General features: G+C 55.2%; 1 protein-coding gene across 1 annotated transcript; it reads right to left on the bottom strand.

Annotated features, from left to right (window-relative positions):
• Positions 1 to 15,535: 15,535 nt before the first annotated feature.
• DRD5 (dopamine receptor D5) lies at positions 15,536 to 16,969 on the bottom strand (the record flags this gene model as incomplete). The annotated part of the gene is made up of 1 exon (XM_080672948.1): positions 15,536 to 16,969. One exon carries the CDS (start codon positions 16,967 to 16,969, stop codon positions 15,536 to 15,538), a length of 1,434 nt encoding a protein of 477 aa, XP_080529074.1.
• Between the last annotated feature and the right edge of the window lie 2,243 nt (positions 16,970 to 19,212).

Consider the following 19,212-nt stretch of genomic DNA (forward strand, 5'->3'; position numbering starts at 1 on the left):
GGTGGGTCCTTCAGGGTCAGGGTCTCCACTGATTGATTGATGGGCGTCAGGGCAGGGGGCCACTATTCCATGCAGCCGGTCCTGAGGTCAGCCGTGGAGTTGATTGTCTGGTTTTGCTTCTTTTGTGGGCCTGGAGCTGAGCCTAGATGTTATCCTAGGGAGGAAAGGTCAGGGGTTGAAATCGCATCACCAGCGATATGCCGGGGAGGAAAGGCCAACCTGGGGACGAGGTCCCACCCTACAACTGTCTGTTGCTAGGCACCCGGGGCTTTCCGCCCTGGTGGCCTTCTGGACCTGGCCCATCGTCCTCACTCTGCTCTTGTCTGTCTAGCTGCCTCCCACAGCTCCCCTGTCCCGTCCTCTTGGGCTGGCAGGGGGCCCATGTGACTCAGCTCCCCCTGCCTTCCTGGGCTGGTTTCCTTCAGACACCTCACACTCCAGCCAGACTGACCTCCTCGCTCTCTCTGTTGCCTCCAGACAACCAAACCCAGAGGCACGTGGGGGCAGAGTTTCAGAACCAGAGGAAAGCCATCTGCCTCAGGTCTAGAGACAAGGAACGCAGCTGTAGGATAAAGCTGGTCAACGCCCCAGACTTCCTGTGGGGTGGCCGAGGAGCCCACAGCTGACACACCTTCCAGTGAGGCATCTGGTCAACCCCTTCATGTCATTCCTTTGCACTTGGTGCCTCCAAGTGAACCAGGGCCCCTGCGTTCATGAGCATCACGGGCCTAGCACAGCCGTGAGCATGGGAATGGTCTGGGGAGCAGCGACAGATGGCGATGGCAGGGTCAGAAAAAACGCTCTTACTAACCTCAAAGCGTTGTGACCAGGGCTGCTCAAGAAAAGATGGGATGGATCTGCCCGGATGGGATATATGAGGGTCCTCCTGGGCCCCAGGACTCAGGCCTAAGGGAGGGAATGGGGAGCAGAGTTGGCCACCCCCAAATATGCCTCTTTGGAAAATCAATTCTTTCAAGCGGTTATTTTTAAGGGCCAGGAGGCTCAGGAAGAACCTTTGGCCTCCCCCTAACTGCCTGAAAGAATGTGGATGGAAGGCCGGGCCACCGGTCTCACCTGAACTAGGTGTGGCAGGCCAGGGGGGAGGGGGGCGGGGGGGGGGGGGGAGCCTCGACAGGCCCATTTGATCAAAGTCCTCTCTGAAGCCCATTGTCTTCACGAGGCCCAGCGAACAGTTTTTACTAAACATTAACCCTCTTCATCTCCCTGTAAACTGCCTTACTTCCTTCTCCTCGGTCCACAATGACAGAGAGACCTCCTTCTGCCTTCGGGACAGCCACTGTCTTTGTAATTCGTCATGTTCATGTGACTTCCCTGTGCATAGGAATTACATTTGATTCTTTTTCCGGTTAATCCACTGTATGTTATTGTAATTACTCGACCGGCCCTTAGAACCAAGAGGAGAAGGGGGCTTCCCCCTCCCCAAAAGGGCCTTAGCCACGACAGGCAGGTGTTTGGTACGGAGACTGGGCTCTGGGGTACGGAGTGTGGCCTGATGGGATCTATGAGGGTCCCCCTGGGCCCTCAGGACTCCGATCTGCCACACTCGCTGTGTGGCCTTGAAGTCACTGAACCTCTCCAATCCTCAGTCTTGTCATTTGTAACGCGGTCCTGTTCACTGTACTTGCCTCCTGGGTTTGTGGTGAGCACCACATGAACTAATGTTTATAGAATGTTTCGCACGCAGCCTGTGCGTGTAGCGCGGACCCAATAAAGCGCTGCTCTCGTGACCACCAGGGCGCTCCCTCGTGGCCCTGGTCCTTTGGGGACGGAGAGCATGAACATGGCCTGCATTTGTGCAGGGAAACTGAAGGCGGGGCGGGGGACCTGTGCCAGGCCCGGGTAGTCAGAGCTTCCTTCAACATCCCCAGTGGCAACCCTTTTGGGTTGTCTTTCAGATCAGGAAGGGAGGCTTCCGGCCCCCCTCCTGGCACGCGAAGGTGTTTCCCTGAGGGTCCCTGAGCCCAACCACCAGAGGAATGCTTCCCAGCTCTCAGGGAGAACACTGCTGGCACACACTGAGCCCAGGAGAATTCACGTGAAGCAAACAACGGTGTGGTGCGGTGCGGGAGCTCTTAGAAAACTGAAAGTGGTTCAAGTAGAGGGGACATTGGAGCTGGAGGGGTGAGATTGAGCCGGGAACCCCCAAAGAGGAAGGCCTGGGACGTCCGAGGTTGTTCTCCTTGAGGTTTTCGCTTTTGCCTGCATGTGGTTGAGAAGCAGGTCCCCTCGCTGCTCTGCACAGCCGGGACACTGAGAGCAGCCATGTCTCTGTGCCATTGTGAGGACTGACTGGGTTGACACCCCAAAACCTTTGGCACAGTGCCCAGGACAAACTAAGTGGCCAACGTTGGCAGTTATCTTTGGTGCCGGGGGCCCAGGTCCAGACCTCTGCTCTGGTCCTCACCTCATACACCTGCCTGGGTGGCCCACATGCAGCTTCCACCCAAGTCCGAAGCTGAGTCTAAAACAGGGGTGGGCAAACTTTTTGACTTGAGGGCCACAATGGGTTCTTAAACTGGACTGGAGGGCCAGAACAAAAGCATGGATGGAGTGTTTGTGTGAACTAATATAAATTCAAAGTAAAGGAGCGGAGGGGAGAGCAAGAGAACCGGATAGAACAGCCGGATCCGGCCCGCAGGCCGTAGTTTGCCCACGGCTGGTCTAAAAGCATCATCCCGCCTTCCACCACCACCAGGCTCCTCCTCCAGCACCACTGAGGGCTCCACAGAATACGCTGCCGATGGGTCTTTAATTCCGGGCTCCTGGCACGGGGCACAGGGCAGGAGGGCAGGACGTCTCTGGGACTCGTGGGTTTGGTTTGGTTTTGCAGTTTGTTTGCACATCACATTCTTACCATGTGGGATAGTGTCAAGGCAGATCTCACCACTTCTTAGCTGTGTGACCTGAAGCAAGCAGCATAACCTCTCTGAACCTCTCTGTTGAGCATCTTCAGCTGTACAATGGGAATGAGCACACCTATGCACAGGGCTGTGTCTCAGTCCACTCAGGCTGTTATAACAAAACTAGAGGCCCGTTGCACAAAGATTCGTGCAATAGGCCTTCCTTCCCCTGGCTGCCGGCACCGGTTTTCCTCCGGCACCCAGGACCCAGGCCTTCGCTCCAGCCGCAGCAGAGAAGCCAAGCCTCTTTGGTCTTCAGTCGTCTTCAGTCTTCAGTCTTCAGTCTTCGCTTGGGTCGGAGCCTTCAGTCTTGGCTCTGCGTCTGTGTATGCAAATTAACCTGCCATCTTTGTTGGGTTAATTTGCATACTCACTCCTGATTGGCTGGGGGTGTCGCAGAGGGACAGTCAATTTACATATTTCTCTTTTATTAGTATAGATAACGCAGACTAAGTGGCATATAAGCAACAGAACTTCATCCCTCACAGCATGGAGGTTGGGAGCTCCAGGGTCAAGGTGCTGGTGATTCAGTGTTTGGCAAGAGCTCGTTTCCAAGACAGCCCTGTGTTTGCTGTAGCTGCAACCTCACGTGGCAGAGGGGATGGGAACTCCCTCCAATCTCTTTTATAAGAGCACCAATCCCAACCATGGGGACTCTGACCTCCTGCCCTAAGCACCTCCCAAAGGCCCCACCTTCTAATACCATCACTTTGGGGGTTAGGATGCCAATGGATAAAATGGAGGGGGACACAAGCATTTAGACCACAGCAAGCTGCTACAAAGGATTGTGGGAAGGAAGAGACTTTCCTCTACCTGCCGAGGTTCTTTCAGCTGCTCTAATGAGACAGATTAGCAAGAGAAAAGTAACCAAATGTAACTACATGTGTCTGTACGGGAACCCCACGTACCTGACAGGCTCAGAGACAGAAAGGGGAAATGAGGTGTCTATGACATTCTGAGCTAAAGATGATGTAAGGCACCTTAGGGCTTCCGAGGGGAGGATGTTAACGATAAGAAGAACAGATGTTCAGTGATTTGTAGTTTGCCCTACCATAGAGATAGTTCAAAAGGTTATCTCTGACCATCTCTTATTACGGGCAAGGCCCTAATTCAAATTATCCTAGGTAGTTAAGGGACAGGGCAGAAGTTTCCCTTGAGGCCACAGGGTTTAGGTTGCCTTTAGCTCAAAACAATCCACATGCCACAGCAGCACACCTTGGGGTGACCTGTTCTGACCCCCACAGGATCCATGAGACTCCTGGGCACAGGTCCAAGCATGGCATCTGGCAGGGGGTAAACTCTAGGAAATATACATTTTTTTACATTAATAATGGCCCTGTGATGTAGGCATGATGGTTTTCATTATTCGAGGTGAGGAGACCGAACTCAGGAGATGTTGAATCATTTACTTAAAATCACACAACGGGGCCCTAGCCAGTATGGCTCAGTTGGTTGGGCATCATTCCATGTACCAAGGGGTGGCCGGTTTGATTCCCATCAGGGCACATAACCCAGGTCCAATCCCCAGTAGGGGGCGTGCAGGAGGCAGCCGATTGATGTTTCCCTCTCACTTCGATGTTTTGCTCTCTCTCTCCCTCCCTCCCTCTCTAAAAATCCATTTTAAAAAATCATTTAGAAACATAAATAAATAAATAAAAATGAAAAAAAATCACACAACTGGTCTCAAACCCAAATTCCCGCTTCCTTGCCTAACACTCCTTCTTTGTCTCCCGAAATGTCCCCATCATTTCACCAGAAAGTTGCTTCGATTCTGGATTGTAGTTGAACAGCCTCTCTCCCCACAGGAGTTTGCCGTGATGAAGACCCAGTGCCTCTGAGTTTGTTTTCAGTTCATTGTTGAAGTCTCCTTTTCCCCCTTCACTCTTCTTTGAAAATGGCTTCCTGCCACTTTGCACAGAAAACAAAACAAAACTCTCTCCCGTAGATTACCAAAAGCAAACACAGACCAGCCTTTGAAATGCTGTTTTGTCTTCCCAGGAGCTCACAGTGGTCCGTTGTAAATGACCATTCTCCACACTTCTTTCAATCAGGATTAATCAAGTCCTGAGCATCTCTGAGCGTCTATATTTATTTATTTATTTAAAAAATTTTTTAAATATATTTTTATTGATTTCAGAGAGGAAGGGAGAGGGAGAGAGAGATAGAAACATCAGTGATGAGAGAGAATCATTGATTGGCTGCCTCCTGCACACCCTCTACTGGCGATCAAGCCTGCAACCTGGGCATATGCCCTGACCGGGAATCGAACCGGTGACCTCTTGGTTCCTGGGTCGATGCTCAACCGCTGAGCTACACCTGGCTGGGCTGAGCACCTATATTTAATCCGCAAGCAAGTGAATGATGTTCCATCTTCATGGGAGGCGTGGTGGGGAAAGCATAATGTCACCAACGTCATTTACATGGGAGGAACGACTGGGGAGGAACGTTTTGGGGCTGGTGGTCTCCTTTGGAAACGGATGTCCAAGGACAGGGAGCACCCTTCCCCCTGACCCCAACTCAGAGGCGCACAGCATGTTCCTCCCTTGTCTCCTGAGTGAGGCATCTATGACTCAGGAACAAATCAGCACAACACGTAGCAGCGGAAACAGCGCGAGTTTATTATCTCCCTGTTCCTGGGGGCCGGGAGCCTAGGCCGCGCTGCGCTGGGTGTTCTGGTTCAGGGTCGCTGCCAGGCGGCCGTCAGGGTGCCAGCCTGGGCTACAGGTTCAGCCGAGGCTTCACCTCCAAGTTCACCCACGTGGCTAGGGCAGGCCTCGGGTCCTGGGTGCCTGTGGGCCAGAGGCCTCCCTTAGTTTCATGCCACTGCCCCCCCCCACAGGACAGGCCACAGCATTGCAGCTGGCTTCCACCCAAATGAGAAAGAGAAAGGGTGCCTGGCTGGTGTGGCTCAGTGGTTGAGCATCACAGACCCAGGAACCAAGAGGTCACTGGTTGGATTCCTGGTCAGAGCACGTGCCTGGGTTCGAGGGCTCCATCCCCAGGAGGGGGTGTGCAGGAGGCAGCCGATCCATGGTGTTTCTCTCTCATAGATGTTCCTCTCTCTATATCCCTCTCCTTTCTTCTCTCTCTAAAAGTCAATAAAAACGTATTTAAAAAAAAAAAAAAAAAAAGTAAGATAAAGGGCCAGAAATAGCGGGTGAGACGGAAAGAACAGTCCTTTCGGAACCTAAACCCAGAGGTGGCATCCATCCATCATGTTGGCCATATTCTGTTCATGAGACGCAAACCATGAGGTTCAGCCACACTCAAGTGGAGGCAGTTACTCAGGGAGAAGACCGGAGGCAGCGGTCCCTGGAGGCCCTCGCGGAGGCTGCCTCTGGTCTGTCCTCCACACGCAACCAGCCACGTCCCTCCTACACGCAAAAAGCATTTGTCCCCTCCCCGCACGCCTCCTCTCACTTTGCTACCAGCTCTGTGCCCACTTGTGAGTGGGGACACTCATGCTCCTGTGAGTTCTTCTCACATTGGCCTAGAGCTCCAGGGCGACTATCTGGCCTCAAGAACATTCTCCTTCAGGCCCTGGCCGGTAGCTCAGTTGGTTAGAGCATCGTCCCGATAGGCCAAAATTGTGGGTTCCATCCCCGGTCAGGGCACATGCAAGAAGCAAGCAATGAATGCATAAATATGTGGAACAACAAATCCATATCTCTCTCCTTCTCTCTCTCTCTCTCTCTAAAATAAATAAATTTAACAAAAAGAAGAACAGGACATTCTCCTCTGACCCCTCCCTGCTCCCAACCGTTTATCTCCTTATCAAGCTTAGCATCTCTTCCTGCTCCAGGTGTGGCCGAGTCTGGGCTGCTGTTGATTCATTCTCTCCCTCGCCTAGATCTTGGCCCCTGAGCTCCTGGCCCTGGGCTACCCGGACACGGAGTGGGCCTGCCCTTGCTCTCGGGCCTTAGAGACCCGATCACACAGCTGACGGTTTCCGAATTCTCACTGTGTGCGTAGCCTCACACGTGCCACGGGTCATGTCACATAACCCTGCCAACGAACTACAAGTTGCTACCCCCATTTTAATATGGGAGGGGAAAACACCTTGGCAGGTAACTGAATTCCTTTACCTTCCTGGTCTCGAGAACTAAGAAATGAAGGAAGTAAAGATTTAAGCCAGGGGTCATTCTTTCAAAATATGCCCATAAAGGATCAGAATGAACCCACGGTACTTAATGTACATATACAGTGAGGCACAGAAATAGATGCGGCTGCTTAAGGATCCGAGCAGATGCACATAGGAGTGTATCTGGTTCCCAGCTCTGTCCTCTGAGGGGGCCTAGCAGCTGTGTCACCCCAGGAGCAATGACACCCCAGTGCCCAGGGTTAGATTCCCACGTACCTCCCTCTGCTGAGAGCAATCGGTGTGCTGGAGACATGGCCGATTCCAGGGCTCCGGCAGGGGATACACAAGGTGTCTTGTACCAAGAAATAGCAAACAGCTCAGAGAATAATGAAGGACATGGGAGCTGACCGCCAAGGCCTCCCACTGGCCAAACCTGGGGCCATATAGACATCATGATAAACGTGGAGAGGAAAGGGTTACAACCTACTGAGAACGTCAGGCATCCCAGAATCTACAAAAACAAAAAAGCAAGAAAAAAATGCCTTTCCTTAAAGTAGAAGACCCACAATAAAAAGATGGTGGAATTTTTCAAAAACGCCATTTGGCAACCACAATCATCATTGCCTCGGGGGAGGGTCCTTCATTGACGTTAAAACCAACGGGAGAAAGTTGGAAGGTGAAGAGGGTATTTCCACAGCCTCCAAGTACCTCTCCAAAGGATACGTACGCACTGCACAAGGTACACAGAGCTTTCGGAGGGCGGGGGGCTAACGTTGCTCATGGCAGATCCGTTGGCGGCACACACCCCCTGGCACGATGCTCTGGGAGGAACTCGGCATCGCTTCCGTGGTGTCCCCACCCAAGGCTCAGACCAGCCGTGGGCAAACTACGGCCCACGGGCCGGATCCGGTCCGTTCGGCTGTTCTATCTGGCCCGCGGAGCCGAAAGAACGGAGGGTTCTCTTGCTCCTTTACTTTGAATTTATATTAGTTCACACAAACACTCCATCCATGCTTTTGTTCCAGCCCTCCGGTCCAGTTTAAGAACTGTTCTAAAGGACATCATCATGAACTCTGAATAAGGTCTGCAGATTTGATAAGAAAATTCCTGCCCAGCTAGCATGGCTCCGTGGTTGAGCATTGACCTATGAACCAGTAGGTCACGGGTTCAATTCCCGGTCAGGGCACATGCCCAGGTTGTGGGTTTGATCATCTCCTGTGGGGAGTGTGCAAGAGGCAGCCAATCAATGATTCTCTCTCATCAATGATGTTTCTATCTCTCTTTCCCCCTCTCCCTTCCTCTCTGAATCAATAAAAATATATTTTAAAAAGAAAGAAAACTCCTTGCTTGTAGAAAAAATGCTCTGAAGTATGAAATATTTGGGAGTAAATGGACATTGTGTCTTAAGTGGAGAGAGAAAAAGAGAGAGAGAGGAATAAAGCAAGTAGCATAGTAAAATATTAATGTTTGGGGGACTTGAATCAAGGGCATTTAGAAATTCCTTTGTAATATTTTGCAACTTTTCTGTAAGTCTGATATTATATCAGAACTAGAGGCCCAATGCACAAAGATTTGTGCAAGAATAGGCCTTCCTTCCCCTGGCTGCCGGCACCGGCTTCCCTCCGGCACCCAGGACCCGGGCCTTTGCTCTGGCCGCCACCTTGCACCTTCACTCCGGCCCTGCCGCCCTCCTGTAGCTCCCTCCATCCCCCCCCCAATAGCAGGTGTCCCGCCCTGCCCTGGCCGCTCCGCGCCTGCACGCGCGCACTGCCCAGAGGCCCAGCCATCTCTGTCGCATCAATTTGCATATTCCCTCCTTATTGGCTGTGGGCACCACCATCTTTGTCGTGGAGTGACGGTCAGTTTGCATATTCTGTCTTTATTAGATAGGATAATTTTTTAATAAACAGAAAATGTAAAATATCTGGGAATTCCTGGACACCCCTCCCATCAAGAAGCGGAGTCTGATGTCCTCCCCTTGACCAATGTCTGGCCTCAGGGACTCATGTCTGTGGTTCACAGAGGCCAGTCATAGAGGAGACGGAGGGCCCACCTGGCTCCCCCGGCCCCGGGTGCACACCTGTGAGCTGTGAGCCCTTATAAGGAGCCCACCTACCCTGAAGCCCCCACGCAGGAGAGGCCAGGGGGAGGGAGGCCTCCAGGAGGCGGGAATGGCTGAGGGCCCTCGCTGTTCCCTAGGACGAAGCGTCATTTTTTCAGTTGCCACTTTGTGTCTCGCCAACCAGGCCGTGGACCTTCCCCAAGTGGGGACGGGTCATTCCTGCCATCACACGGAGCCCGGAATAGGGTGAGGAGAGTGAGACGCGAGTTTAAGGAAGTGCTCCCGGCTCACCTGGTCACATGTCCCTTCTGTGCCCTGTGAGCTGGACAGAGTGCGGGAAAGAAGGCCAACCCCAAGTTCAGGGGGAGTCTCTCTGGCTGATAAGCCTCTGGGCCCTCCCCAGGTCACCTGTCACTTCTCTTATGTGTGTGTGTGTGTGTGTGTGTGTGTCTTTTTTTATATATATTTTTATTGATTTCAGAGAGGAAGTGAGAGGGAGAGAGAGAGAGAAACATCAATGAGAGAGAATCATTGATCAGCTGCCTCCTGCACACCCCCTCCTGGGGATCGAGCCCGCAACCCGAGCATGTGCCTTTGACCGCAATCGACCCCAGGACCCTTCAGTCCACAGGCTGGCACGCTATCGACTGAGCTAAACCGGCTAGGGCCTGTCTCTTCTCTTCAATGGGCAGACTGGAAGGGCCTCGAGGTGTTTGTGAGCCCTGGGGGAAGACTGCACACACTTTGCTGGGATAAAAGAGCATTTATGTGTATTGTGTGATGATAACACTTCCTGTGTGGCTTGCAGCCCTGCAGGCCTCTGATCAGCCCCAACTGTGGGGACCATCCCCCCTGGGCAACACCACCCTGGGACTCACTGTGTAAACACCTGAGGGGTGTGTGTGTGTGTGTGTGTGAGAGAGAGAGAGACACGCCGAGGTCAAGAGGCTGACATTTAGAGAGCACCTACTCCGAGCCAGACACCACTGTTCTAGGCTGAGAGGAAGCAGAGTTGAGACGAGTCTCAGCTGTCACGGCCCTTCGCTTCCAGGACAGTGTAGCTCTGCCCAAGCTAGGAACCCCAGAGGCTCCCGTCAGACCACAGAGTTCTTATGAAAAGGAGAAGAGAAAAGGGGAAAGAAGAGAACAACACAACAATAACCCCAGTGTTTCGCACACTCCTTTTTAGCCCTCCCCCACGCCTTTGGGGCTGAGGAGCCCATTTCTCAGACAAAGAAACTGAAGCTAGGAGAGGTGCCCCGAGTCAACCAACCACTAAACGGGGGGAGCTGAAATTTGAACTTGGGGCTGTGGAGTTTCTTGTTGTTTCTTTTCATTGGATTTATTGGGGTGACACTGGTTAACAACATTACACAGGTTTCAGGGGCACAATTCCACAACACATCATCTCGGCACTGTTGTGTGTTCACCCCGTCAGGTCTCCGGCTGTCACCATTTATCCCCCCATTCCCTCCTTCACCTGGCCCCCTCCCCTCCCCCTGCAAGCACCACGCCTATTGTCCATGGCCATAGGTGTTTCCTTTATTCTATTTTGCTCAATCCCTCCACTCCCCCACTCGGCACCCCGCTCCCCAGCGACAGCTGTCCGCCTGCTCTCTATCTGTGAGTCTGTCTCTATTTTGCTTGTTAGTTCTGTGTGTTCATTAGATGCCACAGAGGAGTGAGATCATACGGTGCCTGTCTTTCTCTGACTGGCTTATTCCACTCAGCATAGAGCTCTCCCGGACTATCCATGCTGGTGCCAATGGTCAGATTTCCTTCCGTTTTATGGCCAAGTAGTATTTCGTTGGGTAAATGGGCCACGACTTTTTTATCACTCGTCTGCGATGGGCCCTTGGGCTGCCTCCAAATCTTGGCTATTGTGAATAGCACGGCTACCAACATAGGGGTGCATATATCCTTTCAAATTGGTGTTTGGGGGTTCTTCAGATAAATTCCCCAAAGTAGAATCGCTGGGCTATGAGGCAGCTCCATTTTTAATTTTTGAAGAACCTCCATCCACGCGGCTTTCCACAGCGGCTGCACCAGTCTGCATTCCCACCCACGGTGCCCGAGGCTCCCCTTTCTCCACACCCTCACCAACACGTGCTGTTTGCTGATTCGTTGACGGTAGCCATTCTGACAGGTTGAGGGGCTGTCTCATTGTGGTTTTAATTTGGGGGGCTGTTTCCAAGCCTGGGCGGTGCGTTCTGTAGACAGGCAGCTGGGACCTGGACTCCACCAGCCTGGGTCAAGCACTCTCAGGGCCGAAGAGTCCCGGTGGGGGGGTGGGGCCATCCTGTGCACAGTAGGGTGTTTGGCAGCATCCCTGGCCACGACCCACTAGACGGCCGGAGCACCCCACACGCAGTTGCGACAACCCAAAATGACCAAATGGCCCCTGGAGGACAAAGTCACCCCAATTGAGAACCACTGGCCCAGGTGCACACCCTGGTCCTACCACTTTCTAGTGACAGGACATTGGACAAGCAACTACCCCCTCTGGACCTCAGGGTCTGAATCTGTAAAATGGGAAAATCCTAGCACGTGGGGTTAATATGAGGATCCACCACGGACGGGTTCAGGACGTGGCTCTTTGCCCCACGGCTGCCTGCTGCTCACCCCCCCCCCCCCCCCAACGCAGGTGCGCGGGCAAGGTGGCTATGGGAACGCCGCAGGTAACCAGCTCCTAACACGGGAACGAGGGCTGTTCTGGTCCAGGTGCTAGTGCAGTGGCTGACGGGGGACGCCCTGTGGCCCCTCTCACCACTGCCGGGCAGTGTAGACGCCACGGCCAGGCCGCCAGGTTCATGTCCGGCTCTGCCGCTCCTAAGCTCTGTGGTCCTGGGCTGGTGAGTTAGCCTCCTCATGCCTTCATCGCCTCATCGGTGAGCGGGTGATAAAAGTGCCTGCCCCCGGGCTGAGCATCAACTGAACGAGCTGGTGAAGACAGGGCCTGCCTTATAGCACCTTAGAGCTCCGACCTGTCATGGCCCTCAGCCACAGGAGCGGCCTTTCTCTCCCCCCAGGTCCCATTCCCAGGCCCAGGCTGGAGCCAGCCCCTCTGCCTGGCGCACTCTTCCTCCCGGCGTGAGAGTTGTTCCAACCCCTGCTGCTTCATCTGGGTCTCTCTCCATCAGCCTCTTCCAAGAAGCCCTCCTGGACCACCCTGGGTAACACAGCTTCGTCACTGCTCTCGCTCAGTTTCCTGTGGCCTCACATCAGTCATGACCGCCTGGCGGGACATTTCAGTCTGCACAGGGCCACACACTGCCGCCAGCCTGGCCCCGTCCGGTCCATCTGCTTGTCTCTCCCCCTAAAAAGCAGCTCAGGACACCCAGCACTGGGTGGGTGACTAGATCCCTAAAACATCGCCCACCACATGGTCGTGTAAATAATGGAAATGATTGATATCTTTCAGAAGGGGCTTCCAGAGTCCTCACATAACCCAGACTTCCCGACACAGAAACCATTTGAACTGGGGTCTAGAACAGCCGTGTGCAAACTACGGCCCGCGGGCCGGATCCGGCTGTTCTATCCGGTTCTCTTGCTCTCCCCTCCGCTCCTTTACTTTGAATTTATATTAGTTCACACAAACACTCCATCCATGCTTTTGTTCCGGCCCTCCGGTCCAGTTTAAGAACCCATTGTGGCCCTCGAGTCAAAAAGTTTGCCCACCCCTGGTCTAGAACAATGTTTACCACAAAAGCTTTGGCCTCTAACAGCCTGTCTAAAACAGCTGCATTTTCGAGACTTCCAGATCAAGCGGAGTTTCTCAAACTGGGTTCCCTGACACTGTGGTCTCCAGAGAGCCGTGATAAGGAATTCCCCTTTTAACAGGGGTTCTCCAGGGCAGAGAGTGGGAAACAATGCAGAAAACCTCTCCCGCGAGGGCCTTCTCGCTGCACCGGGAACGCTCCAGGCAGCCCCAGGGAGGAAACGGACACGGAGCCTTGTTTCCCCCTGGACTCCATCCACTCACATCTGCACCGCGGAGCGCAATGGACAAATGCAGCGGGAACCTGAGGCCAGGGAGCTGCGTCCACTCGTTCAAGGTCACGCAGCCACTTCCTGAACCACAGAGCAGGCACCCTGCACCGTCCCAGTGCTTCCCTGAGGGCCCATTTCGCTCTCGGTTCACAGGAGGTCAGAAACGGAACTCAGACTCCAGCATCGATTTGACTAAATCATATAGGAAAATGAAATGTTCCAAATCATATAGGAAAATGAATGTTCCAAATAGGATTTGCTTTCCATTTCGCCCTTCCCGAATAGTCACTGATTCATTCAACAAATGACCTGCTACACATCCCGCGCCGGGCACCGCACATTTTACAGTGAACGAGATATGGCTGGTCAGTGGACTGGGACAATGAAGTGATCCCTAAGAGGAGCCCAATGGATCGAATGGGTCTTGATAAACCTGCTTCAAAGTGGAGGGAGGCCGGCTGCACGGAATTACATATCCACATTTCCTTCGCTTTCGCCAACAGTGCTCAGACTTAGCCCCAATGGCAGCGAGCTGCTCTTGACCGGGATGGTTCTGGAACACGACGGCCCCCTTCCTGTGCAGAATGCGGGGGTGAGGTGGGGAAGGGAAATGATTGAACCTCATTGGGCATTTTGGGGAGCCCCTCGATGCACAGGTTTTTTTAAGTTCATTCAAATGTCATCTCTGGCTCCTACGTTTTAGTTAAAGTGCATTCCCTCGTTGCTTGTTGTCTACAAGTAAAAATCCCTGTTTCAAACTGGGATTTGTTTTTCAAAGCAGGTCAGCATGTCAAAGTCCCTCAGAACACACGGCTGGTCAAAAGCCACATGCCTTTCGACACTCCAGCCGAGGCTGAGCCAGATCTCGCCGTTAGGCCACGCCATCGCCTCCCTGAGCTGACAGAACCCGTCTAGGAATCAGAGAGTTGTTTCGTGTGATGTTCTTTTAAAAAGAGGATTCCAAATCAGATCAAAAGAATCTCAGGCATTGAAGCTAGCTCTCAGCACAGACTCCAGATGTCTGTGTCTAATAAAAAAATTCTGAGGCATCGAAGCTCTTGAAGATCCCCTGGCTCGGTGTGCTCCGTGGCGGAGCATCAGCCTGCACACCAAAGGGTCGAGGGGTCCATTCCCGGTCAAGGGCACGTACCTGTGTTGCAGGTTTGTGCCCTACCCCAGCCAGAGAGTGTGCAGAGGCAGCCAATCGATGTGTCTCTGTCACATCAATGTTTCTCTCTCTTCCCCCCCTCCTCCTCCCACCCTCCTACGCTCTCTAAAAATCAATGGAAAAAATATCCTCAGGTGAGGATTAACAAACAATAAAAAGATCCTTCGGCCCTGCGTGCCTCTTTAAGGTCAAGCTGTCTGTAAAGGAAAGAAACGGAGCATGTGCTTCCAGACCCAGCAAGGTCCTCCCGACTTTGAAAGGATGCGTTCATGGTTCCTGCAGACCAACCTGGCAAAGCAAGAGAGTCACCCCATCACACACGTAATCTGTGTTTATTAGACACCAGGACAAGTCGGGAAGAGTTCCTCAGCCGTCGGAGGACATAGAGAGCAGATGCAGCTTAAACACAGGCCCTGGGAAGCAAGATACAGGAGGGCCACCCGCCCTGTCAGCACTGCACACACACTGAACCTATTTAAAAAGCCCCCGAGCCCAAGTCACTGAGCCATCCATTGGTTTAAAGGGGCAGGGAAGAGTGTATATTTTTAAGACCAAGTCCCACTTTTTTTTTTTTTTTTTTGTAAGGACCAAACACCACCTCTAAAAGGACCATCGGTCCACATCTGCCAGACTGGGGTGTATTAGACTGAATTTGTCCCAATTGCTTCTGCCAATTCTTACAACAACAAACCAATCAGGTAAGGTTTCTAAGCACAAACGCTACTACACAGAGAGAGGAGCGATGATGATCCGGGCAACACTGGAGGTGTGTGTGGAAATGTGTGTGTGTGTGTGTAAATGTGTATGAGTGTGTGTGTGTGTGTGTGTGTGTGGAAATGTGTGTGTGTGTGTGTATGGAAATGTGTGTGTGTATGTGTGTATGTATGGAAATGTGTGTGTGGAAATGTGTGTGTGTGTGTGGAAATGTGTGTGTGTGTGTAAATGTGTGTGTGTATGGAAATGTGTGTGTGTGTGTGTGTATGGAAATGTGTGTGTGGAAATGTGTGTGTGTGTGTGTGTGTGGAAATGTGTGTGTGTGTGTGGAAATGTGTGTGTGTGTGGAAATGTGTGTGTGTGTGGAAATGTGTGTGTGTGTATGGAAATGTGTGTGTGTGTGTGGAAATGTGTGTGTGTGTGGAAATGTGTGTGGAAATGTGTGTGTGTGTGGAAATGTGTGTGGAAATGTGTGTGTGTATGGAAATGTGTGTGTGTAAATGTGTGTGTGGAAATGTGTGTGTGTGTGTGTGTGTGTTCTCCATGCTTCGTAGAGTCTGAGCAGCTCTGTAGGTCCACGAAGGGCATTTGTATGCCGTTTAATGGAACCCACTTGAGGTGAAAGGCGTTTTGCCTAAGGAAGTCTCCCCCTCACAGTCCGGCTCCCAGACAGACTCGGCGGCAGGGTCACCCTCTGCGGACGCCTGAGAGATCTGGCACATGTGATCCAAAGGGCCCTCCTCCTCCTCCTCCTTGTCCCCCTCCCTGTGGCGGGGGGTCACCTCCCTGGGGACCACGTGGCTGTAGGCAGCTGCGGTATCCCTCGAGAAGACGGTGTCCTGGTCGTAGGAGATGAGCTCGTTGCTGCCGGTCACCGTCGCCACCCCGGTGCGCGGGGAGCAGAGGCGGCCGCACCCCAGCAGCTGGGCGAACACCTTCCGGAAGTCCGCGTTGAAGGCGTAAATGACGGGGTTGAGGGAGGAGTTGGCCCAGCCGAACCAGACGAAGACGTCGAAGGTGGTGTCACTGACGCAGGGGAAGCCGGCGCGGGCGCCCTCGGGGCGGCGGCTGCAGAAGGGGGCCATGCAGTTCAGGAGGAAGAAGGGCAGCCAGCAGCACACGAAGACCCCCATGATCATGGACAGGGTCTTCAGCACCTTGGTCTCCTTCTGGATGGACGCCTGCAGGCCGGGCACCGGAGCACCGCCCACCGGGCTCCCGCAACGCTGCGCGCGCTGCCCCGCCCTCTCCAGGCAGGCAATCCTGCGGATCTGCGCCCGCGCGATGCGGTAGATGCGCGCGTAGGTCACGATCATGATGGCCACGGGGATGTAGAAGCTGATGAGCGAGGAGGCGATGGCGTAAGTGCGGTTCAGGCTGGAATCACAGTTCTCCTCCCGCACCTCTGGGTCCCCCGCTTTCCCCCAGGACGTCCCGTTGGCCAGGTCGGCTGGCGGCGGGTCCACCGCGCCCGGGGAGCCTGCCTCGTCCCTGTGCCAGTGGAGCTGGACCGGGATGAAGGAGATGAGGATGGACAGGGTCCAGGCCAGGCCCACCATGACCAGGGCCACGCGCTGGGTCATCCTCCGCTGGTAGCGGAAGGGCCTGGAGATGGCCCAGTAGCGGTCCACGCTGATGACGCACAGGTTCAGGATGGAGGCGGTGGAGCACATGATGTCGAAGGCCACCCACACGTCGCAGAAGGCCCCGAAGGGCCAGTGGCCGGCCACCTCCGCCACAGCCTTCCAGGGCATGACCAGCAAGGCCACGAAGAGGTCGGACACAGCCAGAGACACGATGAACACGTGGGTCATCCTGGCGCGCAAGTGGCGGCTGCGCACGATGGCCGCGCACACCAGCAAGTTGCCCAGCAGGGTCCAGACGATGAGCAGGGTCAGGAGGCCGGCGGTGAGCACCTGCGCGGGCCCCAGCGGCGCCGCCCCCTCCGCTCCCTCCAGGGCGCCTCCTGGAGCCGGCAGCCGCCGCCCGAATCGCGCGGGGTACTCCGTGCCATTGCGCCCCCGCAGCAGCATGTCGGACTCGGACTCGGCGGCAGGGGCGGGCTGCGTGCGCTCCAAACGTCGGCCCTGTGCCCCCCGGGCGGCCCCATCGGGCACCCGGGGGTAGCGCGAGGGAACCCGCGGCCAAGGATCCCAGAGCCCCCGGGGGGCGCTCACCGTGCGCTGCGCTGGGACCCCGGGGCGCGCGGGGACTGTTCTCGCCTCGGGCGCCTCCGGGTGGGTGGCCGCGGTGCGCCCCTTCGGAGCTGGCGCTGGGGACGGGGACAGGAAGTAGCCGGGCCCGCGGGGCTGTCCCTGGGAGCCCGCAACGCCCCGGCGCGCGGAGCTGTGTCTGGTTCCGAGCCGGAGACGCACGGAGCTAGTCACCACCGAGGGGGCGGGGGCGGGGGCGGCCGGCTGGAGGCGAGCGTGGCGGCGCTGCCCGGGTCCCCGCGGCTCCCGGGCCCTGGCTCCTGCCCCCGCGCCTCCGCGTCTTCGCTCTCCCGCGCGCCCGCCCGCCCCACGGGTTCCGGGGCGCCCTCTCCTGCTCACCCGCTCGGCCGGTGCCTGGGCAGGGTCTCCCGGCGCCCTGCCTGACGGAGTCTGGGGACGAACCCGCAGGTCCTAGAGGCACCCCAGTGCCAGAGTCCCGCAGCGCGCCGGGCAGAACGCGCCCGGGAAGACAAATAGGCGCGTGGCCCAGCCCTGCTCCGGTGCTGGCCATGGCCATGTTTAATAAGCAGGAAGGTGGGGTAGGATAGGGATGGGGGCGGGGTGGGCGGGAGCACTGGCCTGCAGGCTGGGAAAGAGCGCTTGTGGGGTACAGGGGGTGACTCTGGGTTTCTCACAGACCTGAGTCCCAGTTCGGACTTGATTCCAGGCTGTGTGACCTTGAGCGCGAAACTTGACCTCCCTGGGCTTTGGTTCCTCATCCTCAAAATGGGGCAATGATGCCGACGCCTGCGGGTGGTGGAAGGGTCCCTGAAACGGGCCAGGGAAGGCCCACCTGCTCCCTTCACCTGGGCCCCCTATGCAGGAGGCTGTCTCCTAGGAACGCCTCCCAGCCTCCCCTCCACTCACATTCTAAGATGGGGGGGTTCACCTGGCCTTGGGAGAGGCCTCTTCCCTGCCAGCACCCCCAATTGTAGAGCCTCTGTGCTTTGGGGAATAGTTGCTGAGAACCCGGAGACAAGGAGAGGAAGGGGCCCCAGCTGGGGGGCTTCCCCTCTGCAGGGCGCCAGCACAGGCTTCCTCCATATTCGCCCTGAGAGGGATGGATTAATAGCACCTCAGTGCTTCACAGAGGGGAAACTGAGGCTTCAATGGGTGGCGCAGGGCTAAAATTAAGAAAAGAGAGAGAGAGAGAGAGAGAGAGAGGTGGAGAAAGGCTGGGCAGGGAGAGACCTGTTCCAGGATCTCACCACGCCTCCCGCGGACAAGTTCCGCTTGTGACCGGCCCATCTCTGCCCTGTGCCGCTCATGGGAAGGCTGCTGGCGAGAAATGAATGGGGCACCGGCCTGCTGCAGCCTCCCATCTGAGACCCGCTGTGAGGTCTAGAAACAGGGCCTGGACCCTCCCCCCTCCACTCAGAACCACCTGCGCCTTCACCTGGAGCCACACCTCAGGGCCCCAGCGTCCCAGACTCAGCTGGCTCAGCCCTTCCCCCTCACACTCCGCCCCCCTGCTCTCTGCTGTGGGGGATGGCAAGACCATCTGTCCAGATGCCTACGCCTAGAACTGCAGTCACACTCGCCACCTGTCTCCCCACCTCCGAGGCGCTGGACCACTCCTCTCGGTCGCTGGCGTCCCTGTCCAGGACTGTGTCCTCCCCACCCTGTTTTATGGTGACGGTGACACTCTCCTGGGTTCGGGCACTCTGGGTTCTGCTGTGAGCCTCTGTCCACCCTCCGCTCAACGGCAGGCAGAGGGATCCTTGTCAAATATAACTAAGAGCGTGTCACCCCCCGACGGACAGCCCTGGGAGCTCCCTGTGACCCCCCCGCCCCCCATCCTTAGACAGTCAGGTGAGGTCTTTCATTCTTGTCATCACCTTGCCCTTGCTGGATCCTCCTGCTTCTCTTGTTGCTCCTCCTCGTCCATAGACAGTGGATCCAAGCCACTATCCTGCACACGCACGCGCATACACATCTTCCTAGTGGGTCACACGGTAACCCCTCACTCCGGAGGCCCCATCCCCTCCTGTCCTGGAGAACACCAACTTAGGAGGTCAGAAAAGAGCTTGGGTTTTGGAGACGGGTTTGAATTTCAGTTTCTG

Source organism: Plecotus auritus (assembly GCF_963455305.1).
Source record: "Plecotus auritus genome assembly, chromosome: 1".
NCBI lineage: Eukaryota > Metazoa > Chordata > Mammalia > Chiroptera > Vespertilionidae > Plecotus > Plecotus auritus.